This window comes from Bubalus bubalis, chromosome 14 (genome assembly GCF_019923935.1).
Source record: "Bubalus bubalis isolate 160015118507 breed Murrah chromosome 14, NDDB_SH_1, whole genome shotgun sequence".
Lineage (NCBI taxonomy): Eukaryota > Metazoa > Chordata > Mammalia > Artiodactyla > Bovidae > Bubalus > Bubalus bubalis.
The window spans coordinates 66221363-66247325 of NC_059170.1; the positions used below are offsets into that span (position 1 = coordinate 66221363).

At 36.9% G+C, this 25963-nt stretch overlaps 1 protein-coding gene across 3 annotated transcripts in view; it reads left to right on the forward strand.

Annotated features, from left to right (window-relative positions):
• The window catches only part of LOC102402714 (ankyrin repeat domain-containing protein 26), a 69188-nt gene that overhangs the window by 30004 nt on the left and 13221 nt on the right, over positions 1-25963 (forward strand). For 2 of the 3 annotated variants that reach the window (XM_025264457.3, XM_025264459.3), the window contains 12 exons: positions 3700-3779; positions 8425-8579; positions 10476-10646; positions 12413-12446; positions 12729-12864; positions 14566-14779; positions 15484-15667; positions 16267-16404; positions 18489-19445; positions 21055-21207; positions 24541-24611; positions 25374-25467. In XM_025264457.3, the coding sequence (XP_025120242.3) occupies positions 3700-3779; positions 8425-8579; positions 10476-10646; positions 12413-12446; positions 12729-12864; positions 14566-14779; positions 15484-15667; positions 16267-16404; positions 18489-19445; positions 21055-21207; positions 24541-24611; positions 25374-25467 (2387 nt within the window). The remainder of the gene's footprint in view (positions 1-3699; positions 3780-8424; positions 8580-10475; positions 10647-12412; positions 12447-12728; positions 12865-14565; positions 14780-15483; positions 15668-16266; positions 16405-18488; positions 19446-21054; positions 21208-24540; positions 24612-25373; positions 25468-25963) is intronic. The other variant, XM_025264458.3, reaches the window with a different exon arrangement.

Genomic DNA, 25963 nt, shown 5'->3' on the forward strand with positions numbered 1-25963 from the left:
ACACTTTTAAACAGTTTTAAACTGTTGAAGTGGTTAGATGTGAAATGATAAAGGGGGCCTTGAGTTGAAACGGGGTTTAAAGTTTCACTTTTACATTTCTTGCTTGTTTCTTTGACTTCTCTTAAGAAATGTAGACCTGACAGCTTTTTTTCTTTTTAAAGCAAACATTTTTGTGTTGTATTCATTCTTGTCTCATGGTTTTCTGTGCTCTTTGGATCCAGTGTGGTCCTCGACTTACCCTATTTTCACGTGGAAACAATTACTCACACACAAGCCTATCATTTCTTATATAAGTTGATGATGTTTATCCAAGGCTTAAAAAATGGGTTCTGAAGATATTGATACATTGAGAAAAGGCTGTCTCATTGTAATTAAAGTTATTGGTGGTGGTGTTCAGTCGCTAAATTGTGTCCAACTCTTTGTGACCCTATGGACTGTAGCACGCTAGGCCACCCTGTCCCTCACCATCTCCCCGAGTTCGCCTAGTCATGTCCACTGAATCAGTGATGCTATTCAACCATCTCACCCTCTGCTGTCCCCCTCTCCTCCCCTCAGTCTTTTCCAGCATCAGGGTCTTTTCCAGTGAGTTGGCTCTTCACATCAGGTGTCCAAAGTATTGGAGCTTCAGTTTCAGCATCAGTCCTTCCAGTGTGTATTCAGGGTTCATTTCCCTTAGGATTGACTGGTTTGATCTCTTTGCTCTCCAGGGACTCTCAAGAGTCTTCTCTAGCATCAGTTCTTTGGCACTCAGCCTTCTTTACAGTCCAACTCTCACATCCCTCTGTGACTACTGCAGAAACCATAGCTTTGACTGTACAGACCTTTGTCGGCAAAGTGATATCTTTGCTTTTTAATACATTGTCTTGGTTTGTACCATTAATTAAGGTAGTACTATTCAATAAAAGTGTTTTTAAAACCATGGTCTCTAGAACACACAATAATGTCATGCATAATTAAGTGTAAAATAAATGCCATAAATTTTGTTAATAAAATACTTGTATGTTGGGGAAAAATAATTATTAATAAAGTTCTTATGGAATACAGAATATGTAATAGAGATTGAGTGAATCAAAGTAAGTAATACTAGAAAATTAGCGAGTAGAAAAAATGAGACACTAGTTAACGTCTCTTCATGAATGGCAGTGGAGTGCAAGATATAATAAGCTCTGAAGGACGAGTGAGTGAGGGGAGAGGAGGACATGGAACTGATTCTCTGAAGTAAGACTGTACAAGTTAGTCAGAGTAGTATTCTTACTGACATTCTAATAAATGGAAACTGTTTTCAGGTTTTTCAGATTCCGATTCTCCTAGTTTGAGCCTCAATAATGAGACTTATTAAAGAGCGGGGCATTTAAAAGCTGGTCAGTGTCCACCGGTGTCGCAATCAATGACCAAAAATCAGTCAGCATCCACAGAATTTGGACAGATGACTGTAATAGATAAAAGATGACTATTGGAGCGGTGTTTCTGGGGAATTACACGCTCCATGACCTGTGCCAGTTTCAGCTGCCAGAAAACAGAAAAAGCAAACAAGGTAATGCAGAAGCCCAGGGCACCCAGCTGTGGGCCACCTGGGCACGGCCTAACCATTATTCTGACGGTTTCAAATTAGATTTTGTGGCAAAACCTACCTTGGGCTGATTCCTTTTTTGCAAGCTACAGCCAAGCAATACCTCTTAGCAAGGTGTTTGCATTCTCCCTCTGACCATAGTAATACAATAAATACTAAGAGAGTTAGAAGAAAGTAAGTTTGTTTAGCCTTTTATTTAGCATACAGCTGAGAGTGGGTAGCAGGATTATATTTAGAACTCGAACTAGTTGGGAGACCTAGGTAGACATCTAGAGATTGCCTTCTCAAAATGTAACTTCATAGCAATATTGAAGGAGTGCTGTATCATTTAAAAGCAGTATATAGAAAGTCAATTCTGATTCTACTAGGATGCCCAGTCTATTGAGTAACCATGTCTAATATGTGTTGTCCATAAATACCAATTAATTTAGCACCTTTAACCAGTCATATGGTCAGAGCTATAGTAAGAAATCATATACTGTTTCTTTTTTTCACACCTAGTTTTTTCTTTTCTATCCTCACCTATAGGGTTAACTTTGTATTTACAAAAGATTCTCAGTTATTTCCTAGAATAGTGACTACAAGCTATAAACTCAAAGTGGTTTTTTTTTTTTTTTAATCTATAGAAGTGACTTGTTTGCCCTTGTTTCTCCATTAGCTTGGTATGTCCACGAAACACAAATTCAGATAAAGCCTATCCAGTCCCTTCAACAGAGGAAGATGGGAAATAGGAAAACTACAAAATAAATAGAAGCGACTTCAGACCGTTCATGTAGATCGTTTCTCATCTCAGTCGATACCTTTTATAAAGTAACCAGCAGAGTCTACTCCTTCAGGGCCCCCGGATTTGTATGTTTATTCATTTCGTAATGATTTATTCTATACTGGACTCAGAACATTTTATATCCTAAATATTTCTGGAAATGCTCCCCCAGTTCAGGCCTGCATCACCTTTGTTTTTTTCCATTAATAATGCCTTCAGATTCATCTCCCTCCATTTGTATGCCCTTCAAATTCATTCCTCTTGTAGCATTTAGAGTCACCTCTCTCAAAAGCAAGTGTGACCGTGAACCACTCTTCAAATCACAGTAATGTCCAGGCAGCATAAAGTGACACGTGAGGCTGTCATAATCTGACTTCTGCCTGACTCTTCATCTCTCGCCCTTTCTGTTGTCTGCTGTGGAGTTCTGAATTGCTGGTGATGCCCTCCTGACCTGTCCCTGTACTTTCTCCGATATTCACCTTGTTGTGTGTGTGCTTCTCTCCCCGTCTTGTTACAGCCTTGCATGCCTTCCCTCTCCTTCCCTTGGACTGTGTGAGTCTCTGCTCAGGCATTATCTCTAGAATTCCCTGACATGTTTTATCTACATTTTTCTTTAAACTCCAGAGTCTAGTACAGAGCAGAAAGCTGATAAATAATTATTGAATAAAATAAATGAGGACTAAAAAGTGATTTTTAAGAGCTTGTCCTGTGCAGTTTAGGAGCCAAGAAGATAGACATGTGAAAAAATAATTTACAATTCAGGTGATGAAGATACACTAGAAAAATCTATAAAGTACTAAGGTAGCTATAAGGAAAGGGATACCTGTTTATCTGAGGAAAGATAGCTGTAATCAAGGACAACTTCACAAAACAGGTTGAGTCTTAAAAGATGAAAAGTAATTTGTCAGAAGAGTACAAGGTAGCATTTCAGATTAAGGAATTGATAAAAGCATAAAAAGTAAGAGGAATTTTGTAAACCATGAATAATGTTGCAGTTGAAACTTGGCATGTTGTTAAAAAGGTACTGTTAGGAAGTAGATAAGAGAATGTATTGTGACTTTATATGTCTGTCCTGTATTTTGAAATTTTGTTTGGTTTCTGATTGTTTTCTTCATTGATGTTTGGATGATATTGTGAATGAATCTTTGAGCTGTTTGTGTGCCCATATCCTGGTGACATCTGGTATTTTCCAAATTGTTTGTTGAAATTTTAGATCGTTGGAAGTATGTCTTAAAGAAGTAAATATTCAGTTGAAGATGAAGATTGATTTAAGATGTCATTTGATACAGTGTTTTAAATCTATGTTTTAAATAAAGATTATTGTCTTTTATCTAAATATTCTAAGTAATTTTAACTAAACACACAGATTTGTCGGCAGAACTAGACTTAGAAATGACATCAGAGGAAGAAGAAGAAAAACCTGTTGGAGATGAAAACCATTCCCAGGTATGTAAAAATGCAAATTTAAATTTCTGGTTTAATACTGTTTCCTGTACTTCAACAGCATAATACAGTGTGTAACAGAGGTCAGAACAAATAAAATTACCTTTCAAAATTAGCCTTTTAGAATCAATAGATAATAATTTAATAGTTTTTATGCAACCTTAATTATTAAGGTTAGAATCTTAATATTGTTAGAATCTATTATACTTATAGTTTGTTTTTGGAATTGAGGGAAAAAAATTTCCTGACTATTGTTTACTCTTCCATTTTTATAACTTCATTGCATGATTATGAAGGTGATATCAAATGCTGAATTGTAAGAGTAAACAGTTGAAATTATGAACAATATGACAATGATGATCCCTGACCTAGATACATGTAGAGAGAAATCATTCCCAGTGGTTCAGGGTTTTCCATTGAAATTGCCAGTCAGTGATGCCACGATGAAAGAGTCATTCTGTCTGTGATCTTGGTGTAATTGATTAGGGATGTACATTCAGGGAGAGAGTGGGGTCATAGAATTAACCCAGTTACCTATTAAGAGAATCAAAGCTTCCAGATTGGACCTTTGTTGTTAGGGCACAAATAATAACTTTCTAATTTATCTCATTTTGGGGTGAGAAATCAATAAATATTACAAAAAATGCTTTATCCACTTTCATTGGTAGATATTAGAATATAATATAACTGAATGTAGGGGCTTCTTTGGTAGCTCAGCTGGTAAAGAATCCACCTGCAATACAAGAGACCCCAGTTCATTTCCTGGGTCAGGAAATTCCCCTGGAGAAGGGTTCAGCTCCCCACTCCAGTATTGTTGGGCTTCCCTGGTGGCTCAGATGGTAAAGAATCCACCTGTAATGTGCGAGACTTAGGTTTAATCCCTGGGTTGGGAAGATCCTCTGGAGGAGGACGTGGCAACCCAATCCAGGATTCTTGCCTGGAGAATCCCCATGGACAGAGGAGCCTGGCGGGCTACAGTCCTTAGGGATGGAAAGAGTCAGACATGACTGAGCACACACATAACTGAATGTAAGCAGGTAATATGTATTGATGAATAACACTATCATAATATATAATTTGCATTAAAATTTAGGGATTTGTTCCTCTTTCTGATTGTTGTTGTTTGATTTTGGCTCCTAGTAAAGTTTATCTGTTTTGCATGTATGAGTCCTTAAAAAAAAAAATCTTACAAATGTGCTGTAGGGACTCTCTATTTAAGATACAGTGAGGTGAAATATTTTTAAGTGAGGAAGCCTTTATAACATTAAAAATCACCTAATTAATTTTTGGTAGGTTTAACATATATGAATTACTTAATTCAAACAGTGACAAAATTGGGTTTGTGAGTTCATGTTTTTCCCCTATTTTAGGCTAAGGCAAGTTATTTTTCACTTCTTACTTGTGATCCAGTGATTTGTGAGTAGCTAAGCATAGATTAAGAAATTTAAGAGTTAAATTTTAATAAATTTTAGATTTCCAACATGGATACTTAAGGATATTTTTAATGACAAATACATGTACTTCCGTCCCTTTATGTATTTAATAACAATAAAAATAAAATTAAAAATAGACTAAACAATATAAAACAAATTAAAAAAATAAAAAATTTAATAACAAATACATGTACTCCCTTCCCAATACATGTATAAGGCTTCCCTTGTGGCTCAGCTGGAAAAGAATTTGCCTGCAGTGCAGGAGACCTGGGCTCGATTCCTGAGTTGGGAAGATCCTCTAGAGAAAGAAAAGACTATCCATTCCAGTATTCTGGCCTGGGGAACTCCATGGTCTATATAGTCCATAGGGTTGCAAAGAGTTGGACACAACGGAATGGCTTTCACTTTAACTTTCACATGTACTCCCACATATTCTTTAATCATCACTTGCAGATGTTTCTTTTGAGACAGACTTTTCCATTATGTTGTTTACTAAAATGTAGTAAGTTTTGACACGTGTGATTTTGTCACATAGGTAGTATAAACTCCCACCCCCAAAAAATTATCTCCAAAGGAGAAAACTGAGTTTTGAGATGCTGTGCGATTTTTCTTCCTTCCAGTAATAGATTTTTAAATTTATTTGTTTGCTTGATTGCTCTTTTGTGTAAGAGGTGCCTTGACTGAGTTTTAACAACAGACACAAATCTGTAGGTATTCTCCTTTAAAAGAAAAACGAGATCAGCCCTATCCCCAGCTAAGGCATTAAATTACTTGGGCAAAGTCACGCTTTTAATTTATCTGAGTCATTTGATGAATTCATTTGGTAATTTATTGGATTCAGGGTTACAGAATTTTATCATTTCTTTTGGTGCCATAAAATGCTAGGGAATGTCACTTTTAGGGGTGTTGAAGAAATCATTTAGTTTATCTTTGTGTATGATGTTAAGAAGGGTTCTAATTTCATTCTTTTACATGTAGCTGTCCAGTTTTCTCAGCACCATTTATTGAAGAGGCTGTCTTTGCCCCATTGTATATTCTTGCCTCCTTTGTCAAAACTAAGGTACCCATAGGCATATGGGTTTATTTCTGGGCTTTCAGACTTGTTCCATTGGTGTATATTTCTGTTTTTGTGCCAGTACCATACTGTCTTTATGACTGTAGCTTTGTAGTATAATCTGAATTCAAGAAGGTTGATTTCTCCAGCTTGATTACATTAAAATGGATTAAAGACCCAAATGTAAGACTAGAAACTACAAAACTCTTAGAGGAAAACATAGGCAGAACACTCGATGACATAAATCAAAGCAAGATCATCTGTGACCCACCTTCTAGAGTGATGGAAATAAAAACAAAAGTAAACAAGTGGGACCTGATTAAACTTAAAAGCTTTTGCACAGCAAAGGAAACTATAAGCAAGGTGAAAAGACAACCCTAAGAATGGGAGAAAATAATAGCAAATGAAACAACTGACAAAGGATTAATTTCCAAAATATACGAGCAGCTCATACAACTCAATACCAGAAACACAATCCAATCAAAAAGTGGGAAAAAGACCTAAATAGACATTTCTCCAAAGACAACATACAGATGGCTAACAAACACATGAAAAGATGCTCAGCATCTCTCATTATTAGAGAAATACAAATCAAAACTACAATGATATATAACCTCACACCAGTCAGAATGGGCATCATCAAAAAGTCTACAAGCAATAAATGCTGGAGAGGGTGTGGAGAAAAGGGAACACTTGCACTGTTGGTGGGAATGTAAATTGATCCAGTCACTATGGAAGACTGTATGGAGATTCTTTAAAAAACTAGGAATAAAACTACCGTATGACCCAGCAATCCCACTCCTAGGCATATACCCTGAGGAAACCAAAAATTGAAAAAGACACGTGTATCCCATCATTCACTGCAGCACTGCTGCCATAGTTAGAACATGGAAGCAACCTAGATGCCCATCGATAGATGAATGGATAAAGAAGTTGTGGTTCATATACACAATGGAGTATTACTCAGCCATAAAAAGGTATGCACTTGAGTCAGTTCTAATGAGGTGAATGAATCTAGAACCTATTATACAGAGTGAAGTAAGTCAGAAAGAGAAAGATAAATATCGTATTCTAACACATATATATAGAATCTAGGAAAATGGTACTGAAGAATTTATTTACAGGGCAGCAGTGGAGAATCAGACATAGAGAATAGACTTATGGACTTGGGGCAAGGGGAAGAGAGGGTGAGATGCATGAAAAGAGTAACATGGAAACTTACATACCATATGTAAAAAGATAGCTAACGGGAATTTGCTGTATGGCTCAGAAAACTCAAACAGGGGCTCTGTATCAACCTAGAGGGGTGGGATGGGGGGAGATGAGAGGAAGGTTCAAAAGGCAGGGGATATATGTATAACTTTGGCTGATTTATGTTGAGGTTTGACAGAAAACAACAAAATTCTGTAAAGCAATTTCATTCAATTAAAAAATAATTTGAAAAAAAAGAAAAAGACAAAAAAAAATCATTTAACCTTTCTTGGTTTTACTCCTATTTCTGGTAAATAATGGGGCTACCATAGATAATTATTTCTATACCCTCTAGCTATAAAGTTTGATGGTTATTGAATGTGGAATTGGGAAGCATTATTTATATTCCAGAATTCCACACTAACAACTCATCAGTTTCACTCTGCTCCTTGTGTTTTGGTAAACTTTGGTTCATATATTTTAGTGAACACCATCACTTTTTGGTTATATCCTGGATCCAAATGAACAAAGAAATGTAAAAGGCAGTGGGGAAAGAATAGCTTTAGTGTTTTTGAGGCACTAAGGTGTCACATCCTCTAAATCTGGCTGTTTAATGGAAAATCCAGGTGGTAAAGACTGAAGAGGACAGATTTTGTGTGTTTTGTTTTTTTATTTCTCTGTCTCTGCCAGTTAGATGGGGAGGACTGGGGATGAATAATTGCATCATCTTAAGAAAGCCTTTTTTGAAATTTTGGGAATTTGGTTTCTTTTCGTCAAACAATAAGAAGTAGGATTTACAAATATTTCAGTGACTTGTTAGTGATAAAATTAAAGTAAGCACAAAAAGATTTTTTTATCACTTAAAATCAGGCCAAACCCTGAGTCAAATAATACAATTAATGAAAACAACCCCAAAAAAGATGTTTATAATTAAGTAACAGAATTTCTTAGTGTCCAACTTTCATTAAAGGTTGAAGAAGAAAAGAAGCAGCACAAAAGTAGTGAAGTGGAAATATCAGACAATGTATGTGATACTGCTGATGAGAGTGGATTGATTCAGCAGAGAAAAAGTGGAGGAAACAGCAGTCAGGAGTTTGCTGCTATGGAGAATGAAGGTTCTGATAGGTAAGCCTATTAACAGCAGGTCATTTGTTATTTTTCTGTGAAATAAGTTTGGATGTGAGTTGGACTATAAAAAAAGCTGAGTGCTGAAGAATTGATGCTTTTGAACTGTGGTGTTGGAGAAGACTCTTGAGAGTCCCTTGGACTGCAAGGAGATGCAACAAGTCCATTCTAAAGGAGATCAGTCCTGGGTGTTCATTGGAAGGACTGATGTTGAAGCTGAAACTCCAATACTTTGGCCACCTGATGTGAAAAGCAGACTCATCGGAAAAGACCCTGATGCTGGGAAAGATTGAGGGCAGGAGGAGAAGGGGACGACAGAGGAGGAAATGGTTGGATGGCATCACTGACTCAATGGACATGAGTTTGGGTAAACTCCAGGAGTTGGTGATGGACAGGGAGGCCTGGCATGGTGTGGTTCATGGGGTCGCAAAGAGTTGGATACGATTGAGTGACTAAACTGAACTGAACTGAACTGAGCTAATGGTTGTGATTATCACATTTTATATTTTGCTAGAGATAAAGTTATTTCTATTTTTTTGTCCTTTAGACATAATACTAAAGTTAATTTCTTAACATACAACCATATTACAGTATTAGAGTATTCTGAATTTGACTGCCTACTTGCCTTTACCAGTGTGTGGTATATTTATTTAAATATTTAAATATATTTTATGTCACTACTTAACATCTTTTCATTTCAGTTTGAGGACTTCTTTCAGCATTTCTTATGAGACAGGTCTAGTGGTGAGGAGCTCCTTCAGCTCTTGTTTTTCTGGGAAAGTTTTTATTTCTCCTTCATTTCTGAAACACAACTTCTGGATAGAGTATTCTTGGTTGGCAGGTTTTTTTTCTCATATCACTTTGAGTATGTCCATGGTTAGAAGCCAAATTGTTGTTGGTGGCGGGGGAACTGATGAGGTACTGGTCTTTCAGCCATAATGCTGAAATCACCCCATCATGTGGGTGGTTTAAATGTAAACTGCCTCGCCGCCCCCGCCCCCACCACTAAATATTTCCTTGATTTTTTCTTTCATGGTATATGTGCCACATGTCTTTTAAAAAGTTGCCCAAATTAAGCGTTACTTTTTTTTTTGAGGTTTTTTTTTTTTTTTTCTTTTTGGCTGCGCTGGTTCTTTGCAGCTGCAGTGCTTGGGCTTCTCAGTGTGGTGGCTTCTCTTGTTGCTGAGTGTGGGCTCTAGGGTGCTGGCTTCAGGAGTTGTGCAGCACGGGTTTAGTTGCCCCGTGGCATGTGGGATCTTCCCGGATCAGGGATCAAACCAGTGCCCCCTCATTGGCAGGCAGAATCCTAAGTACTGGACCATCAGGGAAATCCCTAAATTAAGCATTATTGTATTTAAAAGCAAAACAGAAAATATCGTAAATCTAATTATGACTCCCATGGGTAAGTCATTGTGCTTAGGCAGTGAACTCTAGGTTTCCAGTGTAGCCCTTGAGGTTCTTCCCAATATCTTTCCAAAGATGCACCTCTCTGCTTTCTTTCATGTGTTTCGTAATTTTCCTTCCAGGTTCCTAGGAAACAGCCTAGATGCCACGTGCCTGATCGTTGTGCTCCGTATTCTAATCTCCAAGTAGAATGATTTTCTCCCTTTTTTCTTCTTTGTAACCTTCTCTCTTCACTTCTTCTGTAAAGCCTTCCTTATTTCACTGATAACTTTCATATATCAACCCTTACATATCACATCATATCATAATTGTATATCTGTCTTTGAGGCAAGAATTTGTGTTTTCTTGCATATGGTTGGTACTTAATAACTATTTTGTGAATTAATCAATGATTTAAGATGGGTAAGAGTAGGAATTTTACAAGAATTGCTTTTTTATTCTTTATCAGTTGAATTATTAGAAAACATTGGCTTTTTTGTGGATTTTTTAAAGTAGCGATCCTGACGTGCCTAGGAAGGAAGTAAAGAGAAAGGTCAATAGCAAATGGACACCAGAAGAACGTGTGACTGCCCCAATATTGGAAAAGACCGGTTCACTGACTGGTGGTCTGCTGCACATGAATGATGACGGCATTTTAAGTGAAGTGGATCAGGATGATGACAGGTAATATCTACAAATTCTTTATTTCTAGAGGAAGAAATAAGCACTGAATACTTCTGGAAATGGAGCAGCGTAGTATAGTGTACAGGCCAAGACAAGAGATTCCTCAACTATAGTGGACAAACACTGCTGAAAGATTAAAGTGAGGACCAGTGCCTTTGGCCAGAAATCGTTTCAGTGAATAGTCTCCTTGAAAGCTGGACTGCAGTGAATACATGTAAACAGCCCTGTAGGGAATATTTGCTGGGACAGGCCATAGAGAACTAGATGGTAACTGAAGAGAAATGTGGAGTTCAAAGGAGTTTCTTGTTTTATGTTAAGATGGGAGCTTTTAGAGTATGTATGCTGTTAGAAATGAGCCAGCAGAGGACGTGTTTATTGAGTTTAATCTTGTTTGCATTTCCAATATTAGAAAGCTTATTGATTGTATGACATTATCTTTAAAATATTACAGTAAACTAATTGTACATAATACTTCTGTTATATATAGTTTTATGGTAAGGGCTTGTTTGTTGGTTCTGAAGTGTAATATTCCTATGTAATTGCATGTGTGGATGATTAGTTCAGTTAATTCTATCCTACATAGATTTTTAAAAATTATATAATCATGAACTTACAAACACTTAGGCTATACTGAATAGGATTTGATCATTCCTTGATGATTCTAGTTGATAGTAACATCGTGAGTAGCTATGATTTTGTAAGGTACTCTGAAACATTACATCATATCAACGTCATAGTTGTTTATAGATTCTAAGGAAAAGGGAAAAATTTTGTTTATATTCAACAGAAAAAAACTAACAATCTTTCACAAATTATTAATTTTGGTTTATAAAGTTCTAAATTAGAAAAACTATGCTTTCCATAGTAAGAGTGTTATTAACATGTACTGTGTGCTCAATAAGTGTATATCAGATACATGAATGAACAGCAGAATGGTTGAATGAATGCCTACTGATAAATTTCTTTACAAAAGCAAGTGTTTAGTGAAAGTAGATTTCCAGTATTGCCTACCTCTAAAGTCTTTTTATTTTTTGAGAAACGTGTTAAGATTCAGAAATTATTATTTATAGTTATAACTGGACATGGAATAATAATATAGATTCATTTGCTATTGTATTACTTAAGAAGACTTATTTAAATATTACTTTCTCCGCATATTTTCAAACCGCAGTGTTGAAGCCAGATTTCCTGAGTTTGAACTCTGGGTCTGTTGGTGACCTGCTGTGTGGGCTTGGGCAACTTACTCAGCCTTTCTGTGCTCCGTTTCTTCCTATGTAGAGGACCTAATGTATTACCTACCTCCCAGAATGTTTGTGAGGATTAAAATGCCGTTAAGACATATAAAGTGCTTATAATAATGCATAGCAGTTGCATAGGAAGTCCTCAGAAGGCTAATATCATGGTTATTAAAAATGGGTTTCTTTCTTATAAGGACTTAAGGAATACTTCCCAGGTAGGTTTTATTGCTGTTAAACATAGTTCTTATTGAAAATAACAACTGCAAGAAATCCTGGTATACTGGTTCTCTTCACATAATGCAAGTAATGTTATGTTTTTCCTTTTCTTTGATCTAAATTAAATGCTTTATTAGTATTATAAATGTAGTTTGTTTGTCCTTTAATGTTACTCTTTTTTATTGTTTTAATGCTTTTTTAAAAAATTACTTACCAATGCAAATGCAAAGATTTTATATAAAAAACAAAGTTTAGGTATTTGTATTTTTAAGTATTTAATATTAGCCTGAAAAGAATCATTTGTTTTTTTAGGCCTGCAAAGAAAACATCTAATGAAAATAACAAGGTATAGTCAAAAAGTTAACTATAAAAAATATTTTCCTAGTAAAAAATACTTTGTAAAAGAAATAGTAGCAAAATATAAAATCTTCCTTTGTTGTAGAGACATATACTTGGACAACTTAATTTAGAAACACTATTGATAAGGTTATCCTTTTGATAAAAAAAATCTGTCCTTTTAAAAAGTGTCTGTTTTTGCTTTAATGATGAGATATTTATCACCTTTGTACAATTAGTATGTTCTATAAATATTTTAAGGACATTATGAAATAGTATTATTTATGTGTAGGTCAAAGAACAAATTAATTCTGTGGATGACCTTGATGACTTAACCCAGTCATCTGAAACAGCTTCCGAGGATGGCGAGTTGCTTTACTATAAGAATTCCATGTTGCTAATTGAACAACTTGACACAGGGTGTAAAGGTAGGACTGCAGTGTAAATATAAATACAATGCCTGTTTGTGTGTGGTGTAGTAGTAATCTGTGTACACCTTGTCTAGTTCTGCTCTAGAGCCAGGGATGTGTTACAGTGCTGTGCATCTCAGAAGTAGGTTCTGTATTGAAAGAACATGAACGTGAGTGGATACTCTGTGCCACAGGCCTATGATCATTCTCACTCACTGTACCTTCTGTTGACTGTTCTTTCCTGTGCCTTCACCCAAGGTCAGGTTAGCATCACTTTCCTCCTGGAATAACTGAAATAATCTCAGAACTTCTTTCCCTGCCATTCTACCTCCCGAAACCTCAGTCCACACAGCAACTACAATTATTATCTATTTTTAAAAATTCAGATCTCATCCTTTTACCCCTTTGCTTAAAGCCCAACCGTTGCTTCTCTTTGCTTCATGGTTAAAGGCCACAATTGTCTAGCTTCATCTTGTTTTATTTTTTACCCTTCTTTCCACATGAATTTTAGCATCAGCGTGTCAATTTCCTAAAATGCCTGCTGGTCTTACGTTTTCATTTTCCTTCAGTTTAAAATACTTTGTAATTCTTCTTTTCATTACCTTTTTGATCCAAGGGTTATTTAGATCCGTGTCATTTAGTTTCCAAATATTGAGAGTTTTCCAGAGATCCTTCTGTGTTCTTGCTTCTCATGATTTGTTAGGTGCATCCAGAGGGGCCCTGGGGCTAGGGCTGATTATTTCCTGCCTTGGAGGCAAGACCTTACTGACTGTCCTGTTCATTCTACTGTAAGGAGTTTTTCCAGCCTGGCTCATGAGAATAGATAGAACTCCTGGGTCTGAGTGAGCACCAGTTACAGGTTCCAATAGTCTTTTCAGATGGTTTCTCCCTGGTCTCAGGTGGTTTCTCCCAGATGGGCGCTGTTCATTCCTCTGCTGAATACCCGAGGGGCTCCTCCTCAGATCTCCAGGGTCCTTTTTCTCTCTGTCCCACTCTCTCCTCTCCGTGGTTCTGATCTGTGATCTCTGCCCACTGTGGTTTCACCAGACTGTTGGCTTCATCACCTCCTGTCAGGGAGTCTGGATGACTCAGCTTCCATTCCTTCTCCCCGTGTAGGGGCCTGGAAATTCTTTCCAGGCAGTGAGCTGGGGCGTTCCTTAGGCTAACCTGGTGTGTTTCCGGGATCATTGTCCTTCACTCCCTGAAGTCCTTTGTCATAAAATCATTGTTTAATGTATTTTGTCAGCGCTGTTTTTGCTCACTGCACTCAGGAAGGTAAATCAGTAGCTGTTCACTCTGTCTTGGTTAAAAACATATGGCAGCTGGAGACTGTCCACAAGGTTGTTCCTCCTACTCTACTTACTACTTCCTGCTCATCCTTCATTTCTCAGTGTGACATCTCTTCCCCAGGGAAGTCTTTCCTGGACCTAGTCTGTGTCAAGTTCTGTTATGTGATCATAGAACTCTCTTTTCTTAGAGTATCCTTCTGAGTTCATAATTATTTTATTTATCTTTCTCTTCTATTAGACTTCAAGCTAAACAAGAGCCAGGGGAGTCTGTTTCATCTGCGGAGCTTAGAATAATGTCTTCCACATTATAGACACTTAATATTTGTTCAGTGCGTGGATGCGTGAACGTGAAAAATACAGTCCTTTATACTCAAAAATTACTCACATAAATTTTTTTTTTGTTTTTATCTTTGTTTTCTTCATCATGCAGATTCTGTTAGCTTGTTGAAAATCCGGGATACGATTCTTTCGTATGAAAGATTAGTAGAACTTAAAAAAAGCCACTGTGAACTGCTTAGAGGAAAGATTAAAAAAATGGAAAGTAAGGTTCGTGGGCTACAGAAAGAGCTGTCAGAAACAAAAGAAGTGAAATCACAGTTAGAGCATCAGAAAGTGGAGTGGGAACGTGAGCTCGGCAGCTTGAGGTACTATACATCTCGCTTTTAAAGAAGTATTTGAACTTTTGTTTCCTTTAATACTGCAGAGACGTAGACATGTTCTAAGGACTAACTTATCCTCTAGGATTTTACAGGGGAGAAAGTGTCACTAGTATTGTGGAGCGTGAAATTCTTAGAAATAATATAGCAAGTTCTTAACAGTGAATGCTTCTAATAACTTAATGTATGTTTTTCCAAATCATCATTTTCATGACCATACAGAAGTCCACTATAATGGAAACCTTATTAATTATTTAGCAAATTGACTTTCGGTTGTTTTTCACTTTTCTGTATTATATTTAATACTACCAGAAATGTTTTTTCTATAAATTCATTTCTACCTTTCTAATTATTTTGAATACATTTTCTTTAATAATATCGTATTATTTGGTCAAAGTATGAGAACTTAAAAAAGGTCTTTGATCTATATTTCTAAACTCTTCTTTAAGAAGTTTATATTTCTTTACATTCCCACCACAGATGTATACAATAGTCATTTTTCTCAAGACAGAAAAAAAAATGTGTGCAGTTTTATTCTTAACCCTCTGCATGACAACTGTGAGAATTATTAAGTGTTTTTCATTATATTTTCCCCCATTTTACTATTTTAAACATTATGTAGAGGGAATGAAAGTTATTGTAGCAGTGACTAATCTCATGATTTTCTAAGAAGGGCTGTGTAAATTTTGCAGATTCACCTTAAAGCAAGAAGAAGAGCAGAGAAGAAATGCCGATATGTTGTATGAAAAAATTAGGGAGCAGTTAAGAAGAAAAGAAGACCAATATAGTAAAGAAGTGGAAATGAAACAGCAACTTGAACTCACTCTCAGAGCACTAGAAATGGAACTGAAGACTGTGAGAAATGATCTGAATCAGGTAGAGCAATCTTTGGTGAAATTTTCAAATTTCTGACACTCTTTCGTCAATATTATTTATAGTATCCCTTTAATTTAATATGTATTTTTAGGTTTAGAACAAAATTGTTGTCTTAAGTATGAACTGTGACATTTAGAGCTTAAATGATTAATTTCTTGCCATTCTTGGCTTCTAATAGATGCTCTGTGTATGTTTTCTCAGTGGAGGAATGGACATAAATCAAGCTTAATCATTAACATAATGATTGGCATTTTTGATACCTTAGGCAAAGTAGTATTCTTAATTCCAATCCATGTATTAATTTTGGCTTTTTTATGTTAAAATACAGGCTAACTTGCATTGACACTGTGAAGAAACTAGTGAAGTGCTTTGTAAAGAAATTTTCCTTCACAATACTATGTCTGCCTATGTTTTTGCTCTGTGATAAATTTAGCAGGCATTTAAATTAAGATCTGAGTTATTCATGTGGAAATAAAGATCCTTGTGCTTAAAAAGGCTACTTCCTTTAAACAGTTTTTTTCATTTTAAATTCTTCTCCTAAGCTTTTAACTTTTTTTTTTAATGGTATGGGCCCAAAACGTCATATAATGTCTCTCCAGGTTATAGAAGAGCGAAATGACACTCAGAAGCAGCTTTCTCGAGAACGGAATGCCAGAATCTTACAGGATGGAATTCTGGCCAATCACCTTGCCAAACAAAAGGAGATAGAAATGGCTAATAAGGAAATGAACTCTGAGGTATTTTCTGTAGTCATTTTCAAATATGTGTATATGTCTCTGTGTATGTATATATTTTAAAAACCAACACTATACATCATAGAAAGTGTAGAGGATTTTGAAAGCCTATGTATCTATGCTTTGAGGAGGGAAACATTTTCCATCTGTTGGATAAAGTAACATTTGTAATTCAAATCCATTTGTCTGCTGCAGATAGGTAGTGACACACGATGGCCTCATCCAAGGAGAGGCCTGTAATATTTTCCATAGGAATTGATCTCAAAGTTTTTGCAACTATCCTGGAAGAGCCAGCACCCTGATTGTGGTTTAGGCAAGGAAGACCGTGTGTGCTCCCCATCGACTGCACTACCCGACCAAGTCCCTCTGCTTTGGAGTGAACGTGTTGGTCACTCTATGCCCGTCATACCTTCAGTGTCTAAATCAGAGTCTGTTCTTAGGTCCACTGTCATTTCTTTAACCAATGCCCTGTCAACAACATTTTCACATCATTTACAGGTTTTCAATTTCTAAAAACTGTGCCATCAGTTGTTAAAACACTTTTGAACACCTTGAAAAGTTGTTTCTTTAGAACACTTATAAAAGTCCCCCCTCCCCCTCTAAAGAAAACAAACCTTTGCTACTGACAATAGATATTCTGGTTGTTGGTAGTGATGTCATTTCCTCGAAAGATCACTAGGTTAGTTTATCACTTCCCTGATGGTAAGGAGGAAACTATAGGCAGTTCAGAGACCACATTTTGGATGTCATTCTTCTGCTTGTGAGAAAATGAGCACTCTGCTCTGTGAGTGCCCTGTTTCAGTACAGGGAACTTTTGAAAACAGTGACAGATATGCCATAATATATATTAGTGATGATTACTGTGTTTTTCATTGTATTTCCCCCATCTTACTGTTTTAAACATTATGAAGAGATAATGAAAGTTACTGCTGTAGCAAATAACTCATGATTTTCTAAGAAGAGCTCTCTACATTTTACCTTATTTACCATTAGTGTGTGTACCATGAGTGAAATAAGAGGCTTACTTTGTATGTTTGTACTAGAGAAATAACTGTGGTTTGATGTAAGAGGACTTTTAGAGTCAGAAGACCTGGCGAAAAGCCTGCAGCTTATTTATATTTTTAACTTCTTCCTTTCCAGATTTATAGCTAATGAGTTAATTGATGTTTGTAGAAGTGCTTTGGAGAAGGCAATGGCACCCCACTCCAGTACTTTTGCCTGGAAAATCCCATGAACGGAAGAGCCTGGTAGGCTGCAGTCCATGGGGTCGCTAGAATTGGACACGACTGAGCGACTTCACTTTCCCTTTTCTCTTGCATGCATTGGAGAAGGAAATGGCAACCCACTCCAGTGTTCTTGCCTGGAGAATCCCAGGGACGGGGGAGCCTGGTGGGCTGCCGTCTACGGGGTTGCACAGAGTCAGACACGACTGAAGCGACTTAGCAGCAGCAGCAGTGTGTATATGTTAATCCCAACATCCTAATTTCTTCCTTCCCATACCTCCCTTTCGCCTATGGTGACTGTAAGTTTGTTTTCTATGTCTGTGAAGCACTTTCTGTTTTGTAAGTAAGTTCATTTTTAGATTCCACCTGTAAGCAGTATGATATAATACTTGTCTTTGTCTGACTTACTTCACTGAGTGTGATAATGTCTAGGTCCAACATCCCTGTTGCTACAAATAGCATTTCATTCTTTTTTATGGTGTAGTAGTATTCCATTGTATAAATATACCACATCAGATGCAATTTTTAAGTGTAGTCAGATCTATACATCTTTTGTTTAAGCCTTCCCAAGTTCGTTGTCATTCAAAGAAAAGCCTTTCCAGTTCTGAGCTTCTTGAAAAGTCTCTTGGGGTTTCTTTTTTTACTTTCACAGATTCGTTGTCTTCAATTAAATTTTTGAACTTTGGGGTATTTCTGCTTGTATAAAGTCTGAGATTTGAATCGAACCTTATTTTTTCCATTTGGAGATGCACTTGGTGCAGTCTTTTCGTTGTATAAACATACAGGTTAGTCTTTCATTTCAGAGGAAATCATGAAATGTGACTTTATTGAGTACTAGCTAAAAGTCTTCTTTGTTTCACTTAGGTTTCTGATAGTTGTGAAGAAGCAAAAGATCTGTTGCACAAAAACCACATGCTGCAGGAGGAAATTGCCATGCTAAGACTGGAGATAGATGCAGTGAAAATTCAGAACCAGGAAAAGGAAAAGAAATATTTTGAGGACATTGAAATTGTAAAAGGAAAGAATGATGATCTTCAAAAGGCAATAAAACTGAATGAGGAAACGTTAACAAAGACTACATCCCACTATACAGGCCAGCTTAATGCTCTGACAGCTGAGAATACAATGCTAAACTCTAAGCTGGAGAACGAAAAAGAAAGCAAACAAAGACTGGAGACGGAAGTGGAATCCTACCGTGCTAGACTGGCTGCTGCCTCACACGATCATGATCAATGTCAGACATCAAAAAGAGACCTGGAACTTGCCTTCCAGAGAGCAAGAGACGAGTGGTTACACTTGCAGGAGAAAATGAAGTCCGATGCGGCTAATCTAAAAGATAACAACGAGATGCTTTCCCAGCAGCTTTCTAGAGCGGAAAGTAAGTTCAATAACCTAGAAATTAAGCTGCATCACACTAGAGATTCTCTCAGAGAAAAGATTTTGATGTTAGAACGTGTCCAGAGAGACCTAAGCCAAACCGAGTGTCAAAAACAGGAAATTGAACACATGTATCAGAACGAACAAGGCAAAGTGAATAAATATATTGGAAAGCAGGAATCCTTAGAGGAGAGATTATCTCAGCTCCAGAGTGAAAACATGCTGCTCCGACAGCAACTGGACGATGCACAAAACAGAGCCGACAGCAGAGAGAAGACGGTCATCAGCATCCAAGACCAGTTTCAGCAGATCGTGAGAAAACTTCAGGCCGAACGTGAGAAACAAGGTGTGATGCTGGAGGAACGAAACAAGGAGTTAGTCAAGGAACGTAATCATTTAAAAGAGAGAATGTGTCAGTATGAAAATGAGAAAGCAGAAAGAGAAGTGAGTATCTAGAAGAATAAATTCTCAGACTTCCTGAAAGAAAGTTCGAAGTGATTCTTGATTCTGGCTAAATGTTGAATCTAGTTGAATATAAAAAATACATAGGCTGTGAATCTATGGTCTCTAAACCAGCCTAAAAGCATACCTTGTATCCAGCAAATAAAAATTAGACCCAAGAGATGCTTTACTTTGAGTAGAGACATCGTATTGCTTATGAAATGTTAAGAGATTCAGTTCTAAATTATTAATATAGATAGTGTTAGTAATTTACTCTTTTACTATTAGGATAATAATTTTAATCTTTATGTTACCACATTTCAGTATCATGATGAAGCAGATAAATGAAATGCTCAAACCTAAAATGAATATTTCAAAATTAAGTTTCAGTTACATGGATTACCTTGACAGTCAATTCCAGGTTTCCCAGATGCTATATTTTATATATTGTACTTTGGCTTCAGTAGCTTGTCATATCATTTTGTCATATTTGTTGGTATAATTTTATTTATATCAATTTGAATTAATTTGGGAAAATTTCAGCCTTGAATCATTTTTTCTTATGGCCTCTCAACTCTTTAAAGGTGTCTATTTGTCATTGAATCATAATTTGGGACTCAAGTGGTGAGCTTTAGCCAAACTGTTCCTGATTTAATCTTCCCACTGCTATTGATGTTATTTACTTAGAGCATTTTTACAAACAATTTGCTCGTAATTCTCATTTTAAGGATCAATTAGTATCATGTGAATACAAATTTGTCCACTAAAAATGAAGGGTGGCAGGATTCATGAGCAGCAGGAATGGAGTGAGTCAGGGAGAGGGTTGTAGGGGCTATGGTCTGGAGGCAGGTGGAGGCTAGGATATTGAGGCTCCTTGAAGGCCATGGGAGCAACCTTACTTTTTAAATTTCATTTTTCTGTTATATTGGAATATGGTTGATTTACAATTTTTTGTTAGTTTCAGATGTACAGGAAATTGATTCAGTTATACACATATCCATTCTTTTTCTGTTCCTTTTCCCAGGTAGGTGACTATAGAATATTGAATAGAGTTCCGTGTGCTCTCCAGTAGGTCCTTACGGTTAGCCAAGGGCAAATGTAGGGAGGAGGGATAAATTAGGAGTTTGGGATTAACATAGACACCCTACTAGATATAAAAGAGATAAGCAACAAGGGAATGGCCCCATTTTTCTGCTGAGGTAGGAATCTATTGGAAAGATCTGAGCACTGGTTGGAATATGTGAAGATCTCTGAGTTAATCAAAGCTTCTAATAAAAAAGGAAAGGAAAATATTTCCACAGTGTGGAATTTTCCATCACTTTTCCCACCTACACACTTGTTTCTTTCTGGACATGAGGTGGTGAAGCTCTGCAGATTTATTGGGAGGGGCGGGGCATGGACAGTGGGGCCGCATCCTTTGAGTAACTTAATATCAGGAAGGCTGGAGGGTGGCGCCTTCTGTGTCTGTAACCAAACTCAGTGAGGAGGAAAAAGAAGGTGAGTTGCTGTCTGTGGTGATAATTTTCAAAGTCCATATGTTGGAGTTATCTATTATTAACATAATGTAATAGTAAAGTGATTTGATAAACTCAGTGACAGAGCATCTTATTAGGCAGGTGTGAGACAACTTCAGCAAGAACTGGCTGATACCCTGAAAAAGCAGTCTATGTCAGAGGCGTCACTGGAGGTCTTGTCACGTTATCGTGCCAACTTAGAAGTTGAGGCACAGGATTTAAAGAAGAAATTAGGTCAACTCACAAGTCAGGTATGTATGAAATTGAATGTGTTGACTGTTTATATGTAGGATAATGTGTTTTAGGACACTCGCCTTCATGGACAGCTTTCTTTTCTATTTTCATTGCAAGTGATTTACTACAGTTTTATTATCTTTGTAATAAAACTTGACTTTCATTCTGCCATTTGCATTATATATTTTTTCTTATATTATTTACCCTTAGGAAAGTTAAGAATTGTGCAGCATTCTTCACAGAAGTTGAGAGACTGTTTCTTTGAAACAATACTTTTTTTGTGTGATAGCTGTATTGCCATGATAAGGCAAGCCAGATAAAATCAGAGGATGTTTAATGGAATGTTTCAGGAAATTATCATTTCTCATCTTCACTTATGTCAATGACTGTAGAGTTATATATATATTTATTTCATGGATTTCAGAATAACTTGTATGGAAAGGGTATTATACAAACTAGCTGAAGTTAGGCATTGCCTTCCTTTCATTTTAGATGTATTATAAAAGCCTGGAGGTACTCGGATGGTGTATAGTACGTACATCCAAATAGAGAATGAAGAAGATTATTTAGATCCTGCCATTGGATTTTTTAAAAAAGCTATTGAAATATAATTCATGTATCATATAATTCACCCACTGAAAATGTCCATTATATTATCATATAATTCACCCACTGAAAATGTGTAGTTCACTATCTCTTAGTGTAAAAAGGTGTCACCTGTGACCAATTTTAGAGCCTTTCCATCACCCCAAAAATGACACCCTGCATCCCTTAGCCACCACTCGTGGCCCCCCATCTCCCTCAGCCCCAGGCAAACACCAGTGTAGTATCTGTCTCGGTATTTCATTAAATGGAATCACACAGTGTGTGCTCCTTTGTGATGAGCTTTTCTCATCTGATGTCATGTTTCTGAGCTTCATCCATGTTATAGCATGTTATCAGTTCTTCTATTTCTGTTAATTGTCAAACAGTAAACAATATGTGGCTAAGCCATTTGTCCATTCACCAGTTGATGAAGCTTTGGGTTGTTTCCACTCTGAGGCTATTAATGCTGCTGTGAACACTGATTTACAAGTTTCTGTGTGGACATGCTTTTGTTTTCCTGTGGTTGGATTTTATCCTCAGAGTTAATTGGCTGATTTCACCTTTTCTTGGCCTTTGCTCAGACTGTCCTTTCGGTGTTCACAGTTTTGTTTTCTCTTGGGTAGTCCTCCATTTATTCAGACCTGGTTCCCAGTCTCTTCTCATCCATGGAGCTTTCCTGACTGTCCAGTTCTCATTGAGCCTTTTCTCTTCAGCCTTTCTCATCTAGTCTGTGAAGAATATTTTAGCCCTTAATTTTACATTGTTGTCCTTTTTTTCATGAGGGAGAATCTTGTCTAAGTATACATTGGTTTAATAGGGAATATTTATTGATATGCACAATACTTGTCTTCATAAATGGAAAATATTTCAGCTTAACAGTTGTTGCTGCTAAGTCGCTTCAGTCGTGTCCGACTCTGCGACCGCATAGACGGCAGCCCACCAAGCTCCCCCGTCCCTGGGATTCTCCAGGCAAGAACACTGGAGTGGGTTACCATTTCCTTCTCCAATGCATGAAAGTGAAAAGTGAAAGTGAAGTTGCTCAGTCATGTCCGACTCTTCGCCACCCCATGGACTGCAGCCTACCAGGCTCCTCCGTCCATGGGAGTTTCCAGGCCAGTTAGGACACAACTAAGTACTTTTTACCATACCAATAATTTCCTCTTGTGGGGAACACATGTATACCTGTGGCGGATTCATTTTGATATTTGGCAAAACTAATACAATTATGTAAAGTTTAAAAATAAAATAAAATTTAAAAAAAAAGAAACTAAATTCTATTAATCTAATAGAATAGAATTGTTCAGTTAAATGCTCATTTTTTTCCCTGACTCTGGAAGAAAAATGTAAATTTTCCTTCCTTAATTATGCAGCCAGAAATGGGATTTACGGATTTCTAGACTTTCACTAACTGTGAGGTTCTGGAGTTGGCTTCTCTGATATCCATAGCTTGTAACCTTAATTTTCTCATCTGAGTACTTGCTAGACATTAACAGTTGCTAGACATAACAGTTGGGAATGAATTGATTCAGAACTTTGATTTAGCAGTAGGGTAATATTTCCATGGCAGTGACATCACCCTTCCTCTGATGGTCATGTAAGTTCTGTACCACTCCATCCAGGAGGTGCTATTTGCGTATTAACCCGTGGTCATTGTCCACTGAGTAGTATAGAGAGGAAGTAAGTTACAAATTTATAAGTGGAGAACACTGCTAGTTGGTTAGTGGAGTCAGTGAACATTTTTGAAGTACTGGATGCATATGTTCTGGGCCTCATGCTCCCCCTTACTGCCACTTGCAATGGTATGGAGAGTGATTTCAGTGTGACTTGTGTTGAAGACGACTTCTGTTGGCATGACATCTGCCTGATATATCAAATTGTTTTGCAGATAAAATACAGTGACAGTATTTTGCAGATAAAATACTGTAATAATGCCAATTACAAACAGTTCTTATTCTATGCCACTTCCTCTTCTAAATAGTTTTTGTATGTGGTTAGTTGTGTCCAATTCTTTGTGACCTCATGAACAGTAGCACACCAGGCTCCTCTGTCCATGGGATCTTCCAGGCAAGAGTCAACTGGAGCAGGTTTCCTTCTGGCAATACTGGAGCCATTTCCTTCTCTAAAGTACGTTATGTAAACTCCACAATATAATCTTCCAAACATCCCACTGAGGTTGATGCTACCATTATCTCCATTTTATGGATGGGGAAACTGAGATGCAGAAAGGTTAAGTGATTTGCTCCAGGACACGCAGCTCAGAACTGATGGAACTGTGACACAGGTCCACACATTCTGGCTCCTGTGTATCTACTGCCTCTCACACTAGTTCCTGAAGCATCCGGTTGTCACCAACAACAGTGTTAGCTTTCGTAACTACTGGAGGATCTGTGGTCATTTACATATGTGGATATTTAAAGTGATGGCCGATGTGGAGCCTGGATAAAAAAAAAAAAAATTTGTTTACCATAAGGTAGTTTTCTGTCTTTCCCTATTTGAGTAGTTTATAAATTTGTGTGTTTGAGAAAATCTGATTTAAAGCATGGATGATGTTTGACTGCTAGAGGAGAGGTCAGTAACCTGCAGAGGGCAGTCAGGAAATATTTCCACTTTGTGGACTGTAAGGTGTCTGTTGTAACAACTCATCTCTGCTGTATGGCAGGAAAGCAGCTGTTAACAATATGCAGACAAAAGAGACAAAAACCAATGATGGCGGATTTACTAGGTTATTAGTAGTTAAAACAGTTGTTTTTTCTTTTTTTTTTTAGTTGCAAGAAGCACAGGATCAACTTACAGAGGCTGTGAGATGTGCTGAGAAAACACAGGATCACGTCCAAAAGTACGATTTAAAGCAGTGTAGAAAATAAGTATAAAGCAGATAAACAGTATAATATGAGAATAGATCAGTAGTGATAATAAACACATTATTGTGAAGCTGTGTAACATTTCAGCTTTGAGCTGTTTTGAGATGCATAATTTCCCCCCATTATTTCCATATTTTGCACATTATCCACAAGTGAAAAGTGAAAGTTTAATCACTCAGTCATGTCTGACTCTTCGCAACCCCATGGATTCTAGCCTTCCAGGCTCCTTTGTCCATGGAATTCTCCAGGCAAGAAACCTGGAGTAGGTTGCCATTCCCTTCTCCAGGGGATCTTCCTGACTCAGGGATTGAACCTGGGTCTCCTGCGTTGCCAGCACATTCTTTACCATCTGAGCCACCAGGGAAGGCGATTAGTCACAAATAGAAAAACAGTACAGTGGCCAAATCATCTACTTTTCAAAATTCTAAGAACCTATGTAATTGAACCTGCAGATGTTTGTTCAAAAACAGTGTGATATTTTAAAAATCTATGTGTGAAGGAATGCCGTGACAGTCCAAGGGTTAAAACTATGCCTTCCAAGGCAGAGGGTGTGGGTTTGATCCCTGGTTGGGGAGCTAGGACCCCACGTGCCTCACAGCCAAAAAACCAAAACATAAAACAGAAGCAATATTGAAGTCAATTCAGTAAAGACTTTAAAAATGGTCTACGTCCAAAAAAAAAATCTTTAAAAAAAAAACCTATGTGTGAGAATAATTATTTTAAAATCTGCATTTTAGGCTTGAAATTGAAAATGCCGAGTTACAAACTACAGTCAAAAAGCAAGCAGGCAAAATTGAACAGCTTCAGAAAAACCTGTTAAGTACAAGATCGGTAAGTCAACCTCTTGATTTCTGTCATACTGAGAAAGGATTTTAATTTTTTTACTAGTAATATATAAGAATATTTTGGACAATGTGAAAAGTCTCATTGATTAGCTTATTGTATTTTTATTGATACTGCTTGCTACTAGTACTGTGATTCCTCTGTAGAAGAAGTCGACTGAATTCATAAAATTAATGATTTTTATAGTAAGATTTTAATTTAAAAAATTGTGACAGTCCAAAAGCAATATTTTATATAAACCACATTTTGTTTGTTCATTCATCTGTCAATGAAATTCCACCTTCTGACTATTGTTAATAATGCTGCTTTGAACATTGGTACACAAACATCTCTTTGAGTCCAGAAATTTGCGTAATTATTTGATTGAGAATTTTGAGTTTCTTTTGTAATCCAGATCTTTCTGTGAGATTTTTGATAATGAATCATTTTAAATATTGTAGTTTGTTCTCTTCATTAAGAATGAATACTATGTCTGTATAGAACC